The 14,956-nt window shown below is 37.2% G+C and overlaps 1 protein-coding gene across 1 annotated transcript in view; it reads left to right on the forward strand.

The window, feature by feature from the left end:
* Positions 1 to 14,956, forward strand: part of LOC130073993 (pyruvate carboxylase, mitochondrial-like) — a 79,220-nt gene that overhangs the window by 19,607 nt on the left and 44,657 nt on the right. Inside the window, exons 5-7 of the mRNA XM_056239454.1 lie at positions 1,297 to 1,442; positions 1,675 to 1,792; positions 2,781 to 2,932. Coding sequence (XP_056095429.1) covers positions 1,297 to 1,442; positions 1,675 to 1,792; positions 2,781 to 2,932 — 416 coding nt within the window. The remainder of the gene's footprint in view (positions 1 to 1,296; positions 1,443 to 1,674; positions 1,793 to 2,780; positions 2,933 to 14,956) is intronic.

Genomic DNA, 14,956 nt, shown 5'->3' on the forward strand with positions numbered 1-14,956 from the left:
AACTTATCAAATGTTGCTGTAAGGGGGATTGTTCCACCTGCAAATGTGGCAAAGCAAGTCTAGACTGCTCACCTCTTTGCAAATGCAACTGTAACGATTCATAATTTTCAATTACAAGGCCAATAAAGACCATATTGATAATACTTTAACATGTATTGAAGCTTTTGTTATGTAAAAGTTCATAAACATAAATAAACATATAAAATGTTAACTTTGGGATTCATTTGAATACTTTATCTTGTGCAGGAACTTGAAAATCGCTGTGTTTTTAAGCATATTTCATTGATAATGATATACTTCTAATATGACATGTTACAAAAAAAAATTCCGAGGGCTCCTAGGCCAAAATTACACTATAGACCCTAAGGAAACACCATGCAAAATTTGGTGCTTTTATCATCTCGGTAACGGTATTTTCACTACGCCACCGGACTATTTTCGATGGAGGGTTCGATGCTCCCTGCACACGCAAGGTCTCTCGCTCGCTTTCTCGCTCTGCCGTCCGCGCGCGTTGGAGCACAGTCTCTGTCTCGCGTGCGCGCTCGCTCTAGATTCCGGGAGATTTGAACTAATTTGCGGTATAACTTGTCGATCACGAGTGGCTCAACAGGTAGAGATCTATAGATAAACTCATCTTTCAGGCATTTGACCGACCGGGTTGACAATTTAGCGTGAGAAACCGGGGGTGTGGCGTGTGAGCGTGTGAAACCAATTAAATGCGGGTGTCTCACGGCCAATGCGTGAGAGTTGGCAGCTCTGCAATGTTGATCCTCGTTCTGCCTTTAACGCGATCACTTTCTCTTTTTCTCTTTTTGCTTTGCTCCGATAAAACCTTTGCTTTCTTGTTTTTCTGTGCTGCTTCGGCCATGACTATAACATTTGGCTCGCAAGTCCGATTTTAAGGAAGTGGGGGTGGTGGTGGAAGTGACGTATATGCCGTAAAGCAGTCGAATTTTGTAGTTCTCTTTGTTCGCCGGTTACTACCCGAAATCCGAAGTTTAAAAGTACGATTAAAAACGCTACAGACCCCGTCAGGCTATGGCAGACGTGTCATTCAACCTATTGTAAGTCGATGTACCATCACAAGAGACTTGGAAATATATTATGAAGGCTGAAAAGTTACCTGTTGTTACTTTAATCTTAAAATTATTTTAAATGCTTTTTAAAATTAAAATCTTAAATTACTAAACCTAAATTTGTCTACTAAACTAGTATTATATCAATATTTACATAAAAGACTGGCATGGCATTGCTACAGTACATGTCCAAAAAAATATTTTTCTGGTCATCTTACAGGTGTGCCGGTGGTACCTGGAACAGACGGTCCCATCTCATCTTTGCAGGAAGCTCAAGAGTTCTCCAACAGCTACGGCTTCCCGATTATCTTCAAGGCTGCGTATGGGGGTGGAGGCCGTGGAATGCGGGTGGTCAAAGAGTATGAGGTATCGTGTCTGAGAGTAAAATTATTTGTAGTGGATTGGAACACATTTAATCTTTGCTCCGTTCCGTCAAAGAGCCAGTTGCAAGCTTTGACACTGGAGGGCTTTTAAATGAGCATTAAAGGGAGGCCCTTGTGTGCACTTTAGATTTGTTTGCTGTTCAGTTAGTGGTGCTGTATGAATTGTTGTGCTGGGTATTTGCACCGGGTGACCCTGTGGCTGTGTGTGTGACCAGGAACTAGAGGAGAACTATCAGCGAGCGTACTCTGAGGCCCTGACCGCCTTTGGCAATGGAGCTCTGTTTGTGGAGAAGTTCATTGAGAAACCCAGACACATCGAGGTGCAGATCCTTGGTAAGTGAGTTTGTTTGTTATTGGTTTGTTTGTGTTGGGACAGTCTCTGCAAATCAAGTATCCTAATATAAAAAAAATCAAAATAAAATAGTTCAACCAATAATGAACATTCTGTCGTCATTTACTCACTTTCATGTCGTTCCAAACCTGTATGACTTTGTCTACTGTAGAACACAAAAGTATAAATGTTGCTTTTTTCCAAGCATTTAATGTGAAAAAGGTCTTAATCTTCAAAAACAAATCTTCAGCAAACATTTATGCCTGGTTTCACAGACAAGGTTTCTTGCCTAGTCACAGACTAAAATTGTCTCTTAACTTTAAGCAACTTACACTGACATATTTTAAGAGACCGTATGCCAGTGCAAGTGTTTTGTCTCAAGATGCAGTAATGTTTTTTTGTAAGGCACATTTATAAAACCTACTTGCATGTCCTAATTTAACTAAGGCCCAATCCTGACAACATCTAAGCCCTGTCTGTGAATCCAGGCCTTAGTCTCCTCTACTAACCAGTTCAAAAGACATAAATAAACATGCACCCGTTTGGAAGACATGTAAAAACATTTGCATCATGGCACTGCACATGTGTGCACAAGGTATATTTGAATAAACTGTTTACCATTTATCAAATGGGTTATTAGATAAATCTGCATGAGGGTGAGTAAATGATGACAGGAGTTTTACTTTAAATCTGTTCCCAGACATCGTCATTGAAGAAGTGCTCAAAACCCCCAACAACAAATTAGATTTATTTAAATGGATTGTCTGGCATTTAATTAAAACATATTTGGATATTTGCATGTAGCATACTGTTCTCAACAGTGAACAGAATGGTGCAGTGCTCTGTTGCCTGCTAATTTGCATAGCGTCTATTGATCTTTTATATGATTTTGTTTGTTATATTTTGGAAAAATACTAGCAGATGAGTTTGTTTACACTGCCAGATGGGTTTAAGACTTGCTCAATGAGTTGATCGGTCCATTGTGTATAGGCGATAAATACGGCAATGTCATTCACCTGTACGAGAGGGACTGCTCCATCCAGAGGAGACACCAAAAGGTGGTGGAGATCGCACCCGCCTCACAGCTGGACCAACACCTCAGAGACAGACTGACTGCTGACTCCGTGAACCTCGCTCGACAGGTACAAGGCAACACATCTGACAGATGCCGGCATTGGCTTTTTTCCAAACTGTATGCAGATGCAGATGTTACTTTTTAAGTTCAGTCATTTAACCCAAAACACCCACTTAAAATCTAAATGAAGAATCTAACTTGCAGTTAAAAAAAAAAATTTATAATTCTTTTTTTCTTTTTCTTTTTAACTGTTTTTGTCTTTTGACATTATTTTAGTCAATTTACTCATTTACTGTCTAATTTAGTTGAAAAGAGCAAAATTAATATTATCATTTTATAAAATATTATTTTATCTTAATACTATTAATATTATTACTTCTTCTTAACCAATTATTAATATTTGAATATGTAACAAATAACATGGATACTGTACTTGTTGTGAACAACACATAGATTTAAGCTGCAATATTATGTTTATGTTGTGTGTATATATCTGATCATTAGTCATATTGGATGTGTTAATTAACCTGCTCACAAAGTGCCTCAGTTTACGGGTGTTTCACTGTTCTGCTTCATCTTGCACGTGTCAAGCAGGTGATTCCCAGATATTGACAGTGATTGTATTGTTTCAAACAATCATATTCTTTCTAGATTTTTACTTAAAAAGCAAAACAAAAACATTGATAGTGTATTGTTAAAGTGATAGTTCACCCAAAAATGAAAATTCTGTCATCATTCAATTCTGTCAACCTCAATTTGTTTCAAACCTTTATGAATTTCTTTCTTCTGCTGAACACGAAAGAAGATCTATTGAAGAATACGAGTAACCAAACAGTTGATGGACCCCATTGACTTCCATAGGGGTCCATCAACCAAGTGTGATTTCTTTTGTCATATTTTCTTCAACAGTACGTTTTAGGTAAAATCGTTTACTTGTCGTCATAATGTTTGTTTGTTTTCCCAAATGCCAGCCAGTGAGGATGAAGTGTTTTAGAAAACAAAAACCTAAATGTAGGTTTATTGCAGTAGATGAGAATACAGTACACTGAATTAGACGGCAGGTGGTGCTGCTGTGCCATTGGATTGTGAAACATAATCAAACTCTTCCATTCATCCATTTCACTGCATAAACATATGCCAAGACCAAAAAATGGTTTGTTATTGTTGCAGCAGACAAGCTGTTAGATCAACACAATAGCATCTGCCTTAAAGTAACAAATCTCCTAAAAATCTCTATAGCAATCTATTATTTTTATTGATAACTGGTTTCGACCGCTAACCTATTTGTGCTGTAACCTCTTAGTGTTTTTCAGATGATATCCAGATGGGTCTTGACATTGATATCTGGTCATTACACAGGTCTTTTTTTTTTTCTTCATATGTTCATCTGGCTGACTCTCATCTCTGTATGCCAGTCTGAGCAAGCATATGGAGTTCCTGCACTGGCATTTGGCAAAGTTTGAACCTCTCAATTGTGATTTTAATATTTTATCGGGAGGATATATGAGAAAGAGTGGTGGTTCTTTTTTTGGAAGAGATTTTTGCCACCAGGTTACAAAAAATTATGGGTCGATCTGAAGATGCACACAACCCATGCCAATTATTCCTTTGATAAGCTTCTCCCCTCTTATCTTGGTTACTTGTTGCTAACTCCGACAAGCTTTATATAATGTCTCAAAGACAATGTGATTTTTCACGTAAATGTATTTTTCAGTAATATAAGGGGTATAAAAAATGGATTGGATTTTAATCTTAAATAGGCTGGAATGAATAAGGTCTTTGCACAGCATTTGTATCTGCCATTTTTCTTTTAAAGAAATTGTTAAATTACAAGGTAATGTGATTAAAAGCAGAATTGAGGCAAATGCTTAAAGCATTTTGATAGCAAAAAAAAGCTACATTTGAAAGCGATTACAGTTGATATCATTAGTGTTAAGTGCCCAGAACTGTTCTTCAAAAGACTCACCAGCACTGTGAACTCTGCTTTGACCTGAATCAATAAGTAAATGAATTAACGTTAACTTGGTAAGGTTAATTTACTTCTGAGCCACATTTGCTCAGAAGTAAATTAACCTTACCAAGTTAACGTTAATTCATTTACTTATTGATTCAAAAATAAGTAAATGAATGTCCTTATTGCTTATTACTTGCTCATTTGGGAGTCAAACCTGACATATGACAGCATGCACCTGTCAATATTTATTTTAGTTTTGGAAAAAAGGAAAAAATACCATTTTTATCCTCTTGCTAATCCAGTAAAAACATTTTCATCAATTGCTAACATAATATTGATAATTAACACACTTTTTTTTTTTTTTTTACTTTTTCTTTAATAAAACAAACTACTGACCCTTTTGCTATTTACAGTGTTTTGCTCCTAAATCACACGTAAATGCAAGTTTGTCAGTCTGATTTTAGTGTGACATTTATACAAGTTGAAAACACAAGTCACACTGACAGTTAAGTCAAAATCAAAAGAGCTACAGACGGCTTTTGCTACGTTTTTGATCAAATGCAAGTAAAGACATGCCGTATATGTCAGACTTGCAGCAAGTCATTTTGGATAATTTCTGCCAATTATATAAATGGAAATGGAAACCCCCTGTTGTCCTCGCATGTGTTCTTCGTCTCCAGTGTGTTTACATTTGATGCTTTGAAGCGTTTGTGAGTGACAGTGGAGGGTTGTATTTAAAAAGAGAAAGTTATTGACTGATTATTGACTTGTTCCTGTGCTGATGAACTGACCTCATGAGTGAAAGTCATTCTAAACAGAAAGAGCAAAGAGTTTTTATAAGAAAAGATTAATTCTTCTCGGACTGAGTAAAGATTGATTTGACTTCTCCGGTATTAAAGGTAGGGTAGGCCATTTTCAGAGAGGTTAGCAATAGCAAGCTAACTTTGAAAGCATAAGATCATACCCTCCCTTCAGAGCGTCTCCAAAAATACATCCTCTTCTAAAACGCGTGAAAATACCTACACGGGCAGGTAGGACATCGTATTGCATTCGGATCAAATGCAATGATTGTACAAACATTTTATGGTCCTAAGCCTTTCACAGATGATAGACCGTGCTGTTCAGAATTATTTGCCCCCTTGGTAAATATGATCAAAGATGGCTGTAAAAAATTAATTTGCATTGTTAATCATTTTTATATTTTATTAAAAATATAAATTGAAGTTTCATTGAAGTAAAAGAATTGAAAAAGGGAGGAAAATCACATTATGAAATAAATGTTTTTCTCCAAAACACATTGGGAACAATTATTTGCCCCCTTTTATTAAATAATTTTTCCAAGATAACAGCTCTGAGTCTTCTCCTATAATGCCTGATGAGTTTGGAAAACACCTGACAAGAGATCAGAGACCATTCCTGCGTACAGAATCTCTCCAGATCCTTCAGATTCCCAGATCCATGTTGGCGCTTCTTCTCTTCAGTTCACTCTACTCATTTTCTATAGGGTTCAGGTCAGGAATTGGGATGGCCATTACTACTGGAACTTCAAACGGGACGGGTTCTATGGTCAGATGAAACAAAAAAAAAGTGCTTTTTTGGCAGCAAACTTAAGATGGGTTTGTTGCACACCGGGATAAAAAAGTACCCCATGTGTAAAAGGAAATACTCTGCTGTATCTTTAATGCTGTGGGCCTAATTTTCAGCCAGAGGTCCTGGACTTCTTGTTCAGATACATGGCATCATGGATTCGATCAAATACCAACGGATAAAAAATCAAAACCTGACAGCCTGTGCTAGAAATCTTATAACGGGCCATGTTTGGATTTTCCAACAGGACAGTTATCCAAAAACATACATCAAAATCAAAACAAAAATGTGTCACTGAGCAGAAAACCAAGCATCTGCAATGGCCATCCCAGTCCCTGACCTGAACCCTATAAAAAATGAGTGGGCTGAACCAGAGACAATTTATATAGAGACATGCCACTTCCTCAATCCTCAACAACTATATAGGGAAAACCCGTAACGGCAAAGATGGCGGTTGTATGCACATGCCCCGCCCCTCCCGCTGGAAAGCCAATCGTCTGCTTTTAACAGTCAAGCCGGGAAACATGTAAGCCTATCGTCTGGTTCCACTGACGCATGCGCACAGTTGAGGTTTGTGACAGCGGAGACGAGAACCCTTGCGCATGCGTAGTAAACGTGTCGGGAAAAAGACCTTTTAAACCTTATTTTGGGGCAAAGTCATCAAACCTTTTCAGCGATTTTTATCATATTTTACTGCTGTTTCTATACAAGCAGTTTTCATGTCCCGGTGACCAGTGAAAGTGCAGTTCTGACTCTCTGCCCATTCATTTAGATAGGAGCCTGGTCTTGTTAGTCCGAAATAGCTGCCCGGAGGCGTTGCCAAGATGGCAGCCGAGTGGCATGACTTGCCTAAAAGGACTTTGGCTGAACTGAAGAGAAGCGCCAATATGGATCTGGGAATCTGAAGGATCTGGAGAGATTCTGTATGGAGGAATGGTCTCTGATCTCTTGTCAGGTGTTCTCCAAACTCATCAGGCATTATAGGAGAAGACTCAGAGCTGTTATCTTGGAAAAAGGAGGTTGCAAAAAGTATTTAATAAAAGGGGGCAAATAATTGTTCCCAATGTGTTTTGGAGAAAAACATTTATTTCATAATGTGATTTACCCCTTTACACTTTCAAATCTTTTACTTCAATAAAAGGTTGGATTTTTGCTTTTTAATTTAAAAAAAAAATAAAATATCAAAAGGATAAACAATGAAGATGGTTTTTACAGCCATCTTTGGTCATATTTACCAAGGGGGCAAATAATTCTGACCAGCACTGTAAATACATTTCGACTACTTAACTTAATGATTTCTATCAGAATGTGCTGAGACTTTCAACTAGCATAACAAAAAATCTTTCTGGAACAAATCTCCTACCCTGCATTTAAGTAAAAGAATTGCTTGAAATGTTCAAATTCTGTGTTTGTCGTTTAATGCACATGAGGGTGAGTAAATGGTGACAGAATTTTCATTTTTGGGTGAACAATCCCTTTAACAGCCAAAGGAAGACTGGAAATGATGGAGAAAAGGGAGCAAATGTCACAAGGCAGATTTAAACTCGCAACACCCATTTGAGCAGCATGGCTCAACAACGTGTTAGAGCATTAGCTCATTTTCACAAGTGGTTTCAGAACCCCGCTTTACACTGGAAAGGTAATCCATTTCATAGTTGGTAGCATTTTTTGCTGTTTCTGTTGACTTGGTTGTGCGAGCGTGTGTAATCATGTCCACTCACAGATACACCACGTCCTATGTGCGCCATTGCACGCCTTCCTTAGCACAGTTTGTGTCAGTCTGATGAATCACAAACATGACATTTCTTGCATAGTATTAATAACGCTATTACTATTCATGAAAGTTCTTGCACATGGTGGATTTTTCCTAGCAATGTTCAAAGACATTTACATTTCGCAAGCAATTTTAGATATAGAGTTCCTGAATAAACATGCATGATTACGTTCGGAGAGGCTGTAATCAGCTGCCACATTGAAAAGATTCATTCAGTGTGTTAAGTGTAGAGTTCCTTTTTACTTCCACTTCTGAATTCAACAGACACGCGTACAGATAAAATACAGCGCCGATCACCCGTCTTTCACCCCTTCTGGACTCTCTGCTGACAGTTGTTTAGCATTCTGCAGAATATGAATGCATTAGCATTTTATGTGCGTGTGTGCGCAAACGAGAGAGATGGAGTATTGTCTGTGTGAGTGTGAAGTGAGGAAACTTGGTGAATGAGGGGAGAGAGAGTGCTAACATCTCTCCTCCATCTGTTCTATCATATGGACAAGGGAAATAGAGAAGATGGTCTGGCTTTCAGATTTCTCAGAGCAAGCATTAAAACCTCATTTGAGCTTTTGACATGTTCCCTTAGACGCTTGAAGCTCTCCTCAATCTCATTTTCTATTGCTGAGTACAGCTTTTCTCTTAAGAGCAGCGGGATGTATCCCTCTGTTCTCTCACTGTTGGCTCCGTCTTTAATGTCAAAGAAAATTCTCCCTGGCTCTTTTAATTGTCTAATTCCTTTTTTGAAGCGTGGCAGAAGTTTCACTCGACTCTGTAAGAATGAAATGGCCTATCACCATCATGTTTAATCATTAGAAATGTATGTCACAGAAATGGAAATGTCATGTGTGATAATGTTTCCCCTTCTTCATGTTGGGGGCAAACATGACTTGAACTGACATTTAGCAGACGTTCAGCACGGTTTCTAGCACTAGCCATAAGAATATGAACTGGGTCAATCTTTGAGACAGGTGATTTTTCTTGTTTGATAAGGTTGTGGTATAATTTTCAAGTTGTATGCGAAAGTGTTAATGTACCACCTAAATTTTGTACATATTCCTTTAAGAAAGGTAACAGATTTGATAGTAACAGGGTTGATATTTTTGCTAGTTTATTATGCTCAAGGTCATGAAACTAAAAAGCATTTGAGAATTTAGTGCTGATGTTTACAAATATTCTACTTGTAACAAGTTGACAGAGTTAACCTATACTTCTAAAATTAATAAAACGTAAGATAAAAGTGAGTGGACTTTATTTAGTGCCATTTAATTTCTGAAAGGACAATAATGCCATTATGACAGGTTATATATTTATTTAAACATTTGTTTTTCTTTTTGGAATAGTTTGTTACTTTTAAAAGGGCAGAAATATCAGGCAACGGCTGATTTAAAAAAAAAAAAGGCGGATTTGAACCGTTGGCGCATCAAAAGCTAACGCCACCGGCCTTTCTCTCTAAACCACTGCTCCTTTCAGCTGGATTTCTTTTGTAATTTTGCCTGGCTCAATTAAATAATGGTGGGCGGAGTTCGTGTAAATGGCATATGCCAACAAGGCGGGCTGTTTGCACTTGGTGTAAATAGACACTCTGGAAATATTATGGTAACAGGGTGATGCATAACTTTATTATTATTATTATTATTATTATTAATAATAATACATGTCCAACTAAAATAATAAATAGAGGGATATATATATATACACATGCATACAGCAAAGGAGAAGTTGAAAAATAAAGACAAAACATATTTAATTAGTGCTGTCAAATCGAGTAATCGCAATTTAATAAACCTTTATTTAACCAGGAAAGAAGACTCACTGAGATTAAAATCTCTTTTACGGGAGTGTCCTGGCCAAGTCTACAAGAATTAATAGCATCTAACATAAGTTTGTGTTTACATAATATGTGTGTGTGTATATATATATTATTAAACTTATTTATCATATGTCTGTTTGTACGCATGTCTGTGTATATGTACATTATGTATATTACATACACACACACACACACACACACACACACACACACACACACACACACACACACACACACACACACACACACACACACACACATATTAGTTGTATATAAATGTGTGTATACAATAGAGATATATATACAATATACATAAATTTAATAATATATACGGTATGTACACACACATATATTATGTAAACAAAAACCTTTGTTAGATGCGATTTATCGATTTTTCATCACTAATATGTATATGTACAAATTGCACATGTTTTGTAGGGTGTCTCAACTAGATACTACAAAGTTATAAGATATTTTATCCAAGTCCTTGTTAATAAAAACGGAGGCTGTGGTGGTGTTCTCTCTGACCTTCAGAGCTTTCGTCATTTCATGCTACGTGTTTTTGTTCTTCTGTACTGGATGTCTGTCTTTTTGTCCCTTTCTGTTCTCCGAGGGCTTGAAGCAATGTTTACCGGTACAGATTTCCTCTCAATAGTCAATTAAATTTTTCCATTCCGTTCTCCATGCTAACACAATGATGTTCAGCCTTGTAATTTGTCCTTTTTTTGTCGAAGCCCCTATTAAACAGGTAACCATGTTGTCATGGAGGAAGAAATATGTGAGAAGACTCTCTCAACCATTTATGTTACACACATTTTGTTGACCTTTTTCTTCATTGGGGTGCTGCTTAAATTGTTGCGGTCACTGTTATAGCTTTTTTTATGTGTTGTTTGGTTAGACGTCCGGGTGGGAAATTAAATGGCATTAACATAACAGAAACATCTCCCCTGTTTTAACGTCTTTTTTAGTTTTATGGCAGCTGTTGCCATGGAGACAGCTGCTCTACCCACGATGCCTGAAGCACAGGTTGGGGATCACAGCCTTGATGTGGTTTCAGATCCACAGTCAACACTCACTGTCATAAACCCTGTTTGCGTGTGTTTGAGGCAAGCTGAGGTTGATTGTGAACATAAAGCATTTTCGCTACTAATCATCAGTAAAAGACGAGGGTATTTACATAACGCTGTTTAACTTCAGTGATTGCGTCGTCGTTCTTCTGTCTAACCTCCTCTGCTAGTCAGAATCTCAGTTTCTCACCGTCACTACTGTCTCTGTCTTGTTCATGCTAGGATGTAACTGAATCTACAAAAAAGTTTAATGTTTAAAGGAACCCAAATGTCATTCACTCACCATCATGTCCTTCATATTATTGACTTTCTTGTGTGAAGAACAAAATGTATTTTTGGTACAAGAAGCCTTAAAGACTCCCTGTAGTCAATAATCGTATCCCTTAAAACTTATCTTTGATCACCAAAATGACATATTTAAAAGTTTTTTTGCAGTGAAAAAGTGTATTCATGCCTTTAAAATAGCATGAATGTAACTACACCCTTGCTTCAATTAGTATATGCGGATCCATGAATATGCAAATGAGCCTAGCCTCCACTCACTCATACAGGCTCGTCTACAAGTCGATGTATCAGAATGGGAATGCGTTTTATGTATCGCTCTTTGCAACGTCGGACACATAACGGTAATTAATATGATTAGCCTTTGGCTCGACTACGTTATCAAACAGCTAATAATGTGTTGCTAATGTTACACAAACCATGTTCCCGTTCACCATCTCCGAGTCAGACAGCTGCCATCTAACAATCAGCTTCCTAACAAGCTTTGAACAACTCAGAACATTAGTGGAGAAAGGCATATAGTCCATCATAACGTTGTAATATGCATCATATACATAATTCACCCTCTATATTGCTAAATGTACACGATTTCTTATATCGACAAAAAGATATACCAGGATAACCTGGCTTCTCTCCCGATTCCCCTGCTAGTTCGCTGTTAATGATATGCTAAAGCCCACCCCCTCGTGACGTGATTGGTTACAAGATAGTTTGTGACGTAAGAAACACCAGGGATTTCAAACTGCGCTTTTGAGACTGTCAAAATGCTCAGCAATGGTGTTGACTTATGAATTTGCATGTGGTTTGTCTTAAAGGACATTAAAAACATAGACATATACCAACTAACAAATTTACTACTAACAAATTAAATTTTCACCACAGGGGGACTTTAAAGGAAAAATATACATACAATTGATTATTACAGCCCCATATTATTTTCTTTCTTCCATAAAACACAAGAGATTTTTAAGCTGTCAGAGCATGTTTTGAATACGAGGAAAATAGATGTGATACTATGGTTTGATAAGTGATTTAGACTGAACCTGCAAAAACTGTGAAAGCACTGTTAAAGTAGTTTATCTGACTCATATGACCCATATTCCAAGTCTTATGAAGTCATATGTTTTTGAGTGAGAAACAGATTAAAAATTCATTATTCACTGAGGATCATCTTCACACCTCTAAAAAAAAAATGTTTTCACCGGATTTGATATAGATACGAAACAACATTGTCTTTCTCATTCACATGACCAACTGTGAATTCATTTACTTAGAGTTTGATTTCTACACCAGAGGAAACATTATCAGTAAACAACGACACATTTTTCAGACTGTTCCTCACGAACCTGTCAAATTACTTCAGAAGGCTTCAATATAGCCGCACAAGTAGTAAGCGCTACTTTTATGAAATTTGAATGCTCCTTTTTTGTCATTTTTAGAGTTTGGCAGTATAAAATCACAATCCACTTTCCTTGTCTTAGAGAAACATTCTGCCTAAGATCTCTAGATTTGTGTTTCATGACAAAAATAATATGGGGTTAGAATGACATTTGATGGTTTTATGGTTATAATATACACAAAAAAAGTAACTCTCTTCAACATTACTTGGGAAAAAATGTTTAATCAAAAATGCAGTAAAAACTAATATTGTGAAAACAACCGTTTTCTGTTTTATTCCATTCCTGTGATGGCTGCTGAAAATTCAGCTTTGTCATTGCTCCAGTTGTCAGTGTCACATGATCCTTCAGAAATCATTCTAATATGCTGATTTGACATTTCTTGAAACATTTCTTATGAATTTTGAAAACAACAGTTGTGCTGCTTAATATCTTTATTTTTATGGATTTATCTGCTGTTTCTAAACCCATATTATTTGTCCACTAATTTGAATTGGAGTGTTGGTCACAGCTCTGCTCGAGCCCTCTCTGTTTCTCTCTCTCTCTCTCCTTTCAGTCATACTTCCATATTTTGACTCTTACATGAGAACCAACCCAAAAAGTTCCTCCATCTTTGACCTCTCCTGTCTTTTGTCATAGCCTGTCTGCAGACCCGGTTTATGCTATGGATGTTGTGAAGTAATTAGAAATTGTATCAAGCTGTGAAACTCATAATTACTCATCTCTCTCCCTCCTTCTTTCTCACCCTCTTTAGTCCTCTCGGTGGAATGCCATCTGTCCTCCTCTCTTGCTCTCCTTCCTTTCCTCCTCTCATTTTACCCATTTAATTACCTGTCTGTACCTTTCTTCTCGTGGGCACTGTGCACGGTCTTGTTTATTTTCATCTTTCATTGTGGCGGTCTAATAGTTTTAATCTGCTCGCCGTATTTCAGTGTGTCGGAGTGTGAGAAAGTGCTGGGAATGATAAATGTTCTCAAGTCTTGGTGTACAGTCTTCATGTCTTCTCGCGGTCTCACAGGGCTTGCAAGATTTTCGAGCGGGTGTTAGTATGAATATCAGCCAGGAATTTGAAGGGTTTGTTGTTTGATCTCAGTCTGTGTTGGCAGCCAGTTATCAAGGATGCTTTACTCTCCAAATACTGTGTGTGTGTGTGAGAGAGGCAGTGTGTATCCATATTTGGCAGCTGAGACTGGCCTAAGGACGAATTGGATTGAATTCCTGCGAAATTTGGGGACAGGATTATGGAACCTCCTATTGGGCTTTATGTGGTGTGTGTCAAGATGTGGCCTAGTAAGAGGCAACCTGCTGTCTCGGTGCCTTTCTAATAATCCGCCCTTACCACAATGTACCATAATTTACACTAATACCATGTTACCAGTTTTATTGCAGCAATAATTATAGTTTAGACACAATTGTCATAAAATAAAGAATTGATAATTGATAATGATAATTGATAAATTTTTACATAAGATCCCATAATGATTAACCAAGATTTTACAGTTGCAATACTATTTTTAGTTGTGCTTTCCATGAATAGTATACATTTGATGTCCCATTATTTTAAAGACACAAATCCCGTTTCCTTTGGAGAGAGAATTAGATGTATTAGATAAACTATTATCTTACAAAAATTAATATTTTTGTAGTAGTTTGGAAGTAGTTTGTTGTAAATATGTTAAATGCATCTGTCAAGCTCAACTATTTAACCTTGTTATTGTACAAAAAATTACAAATGACAAACAAATATTTATCTTTAATGGGAAGGAACTTTTTCTTTTTTGTGTTGTAAACTGTATTCAGTAGAAGGGGGAATTTACTATATAACGCGCAATTTCACGGAATTAGTAAAAAAAATTTGAGGAATAAATAGAAAGCAGTTAAGTACACTTGAAATCAAATCGCAATGTAGACTAGTGTGTGAATATTAAACCACAAAGACAATTTAAATACGAATCATGAATGTTCTGTGTGAATGAATGGTGCAGCCGACGCGCAGTTTCATTTAGCTGCTACCACACACACACACACACACACACACTGAAGCACGTGTGACGCTTGCGCTGTTTTTTTGAAGACACAAATGCATGAACTTCCTCTCCAGGCTCTAGATCCACTCCGAAAGTCACTTCGTGATCATTTAACCGCTTCATTTGAGAAAAACTATCATCATGATTCATGACATAAACGCACAGAAACTCAAAAAGTCTTCACGGCAACCCGTCA

This window comes from Rhinichthys klamathensis, unplaced genomic scaffold (genome assembly GCF_029890125.1).
Source record: "Rhinichthys klamathensis goyatoka isolate OS25496 unplaced genomic scaffold, OSU_Roscu_1.1 h1tg000565l_1, whole genome shotgun sequence".
Lineage (NCBI taxonomy): Eukaryota > Metazoa > Chordata > Actinopteri > Cypriniformes > Leuciscidae > Rhinichthys > Rhinichthys klamathensis.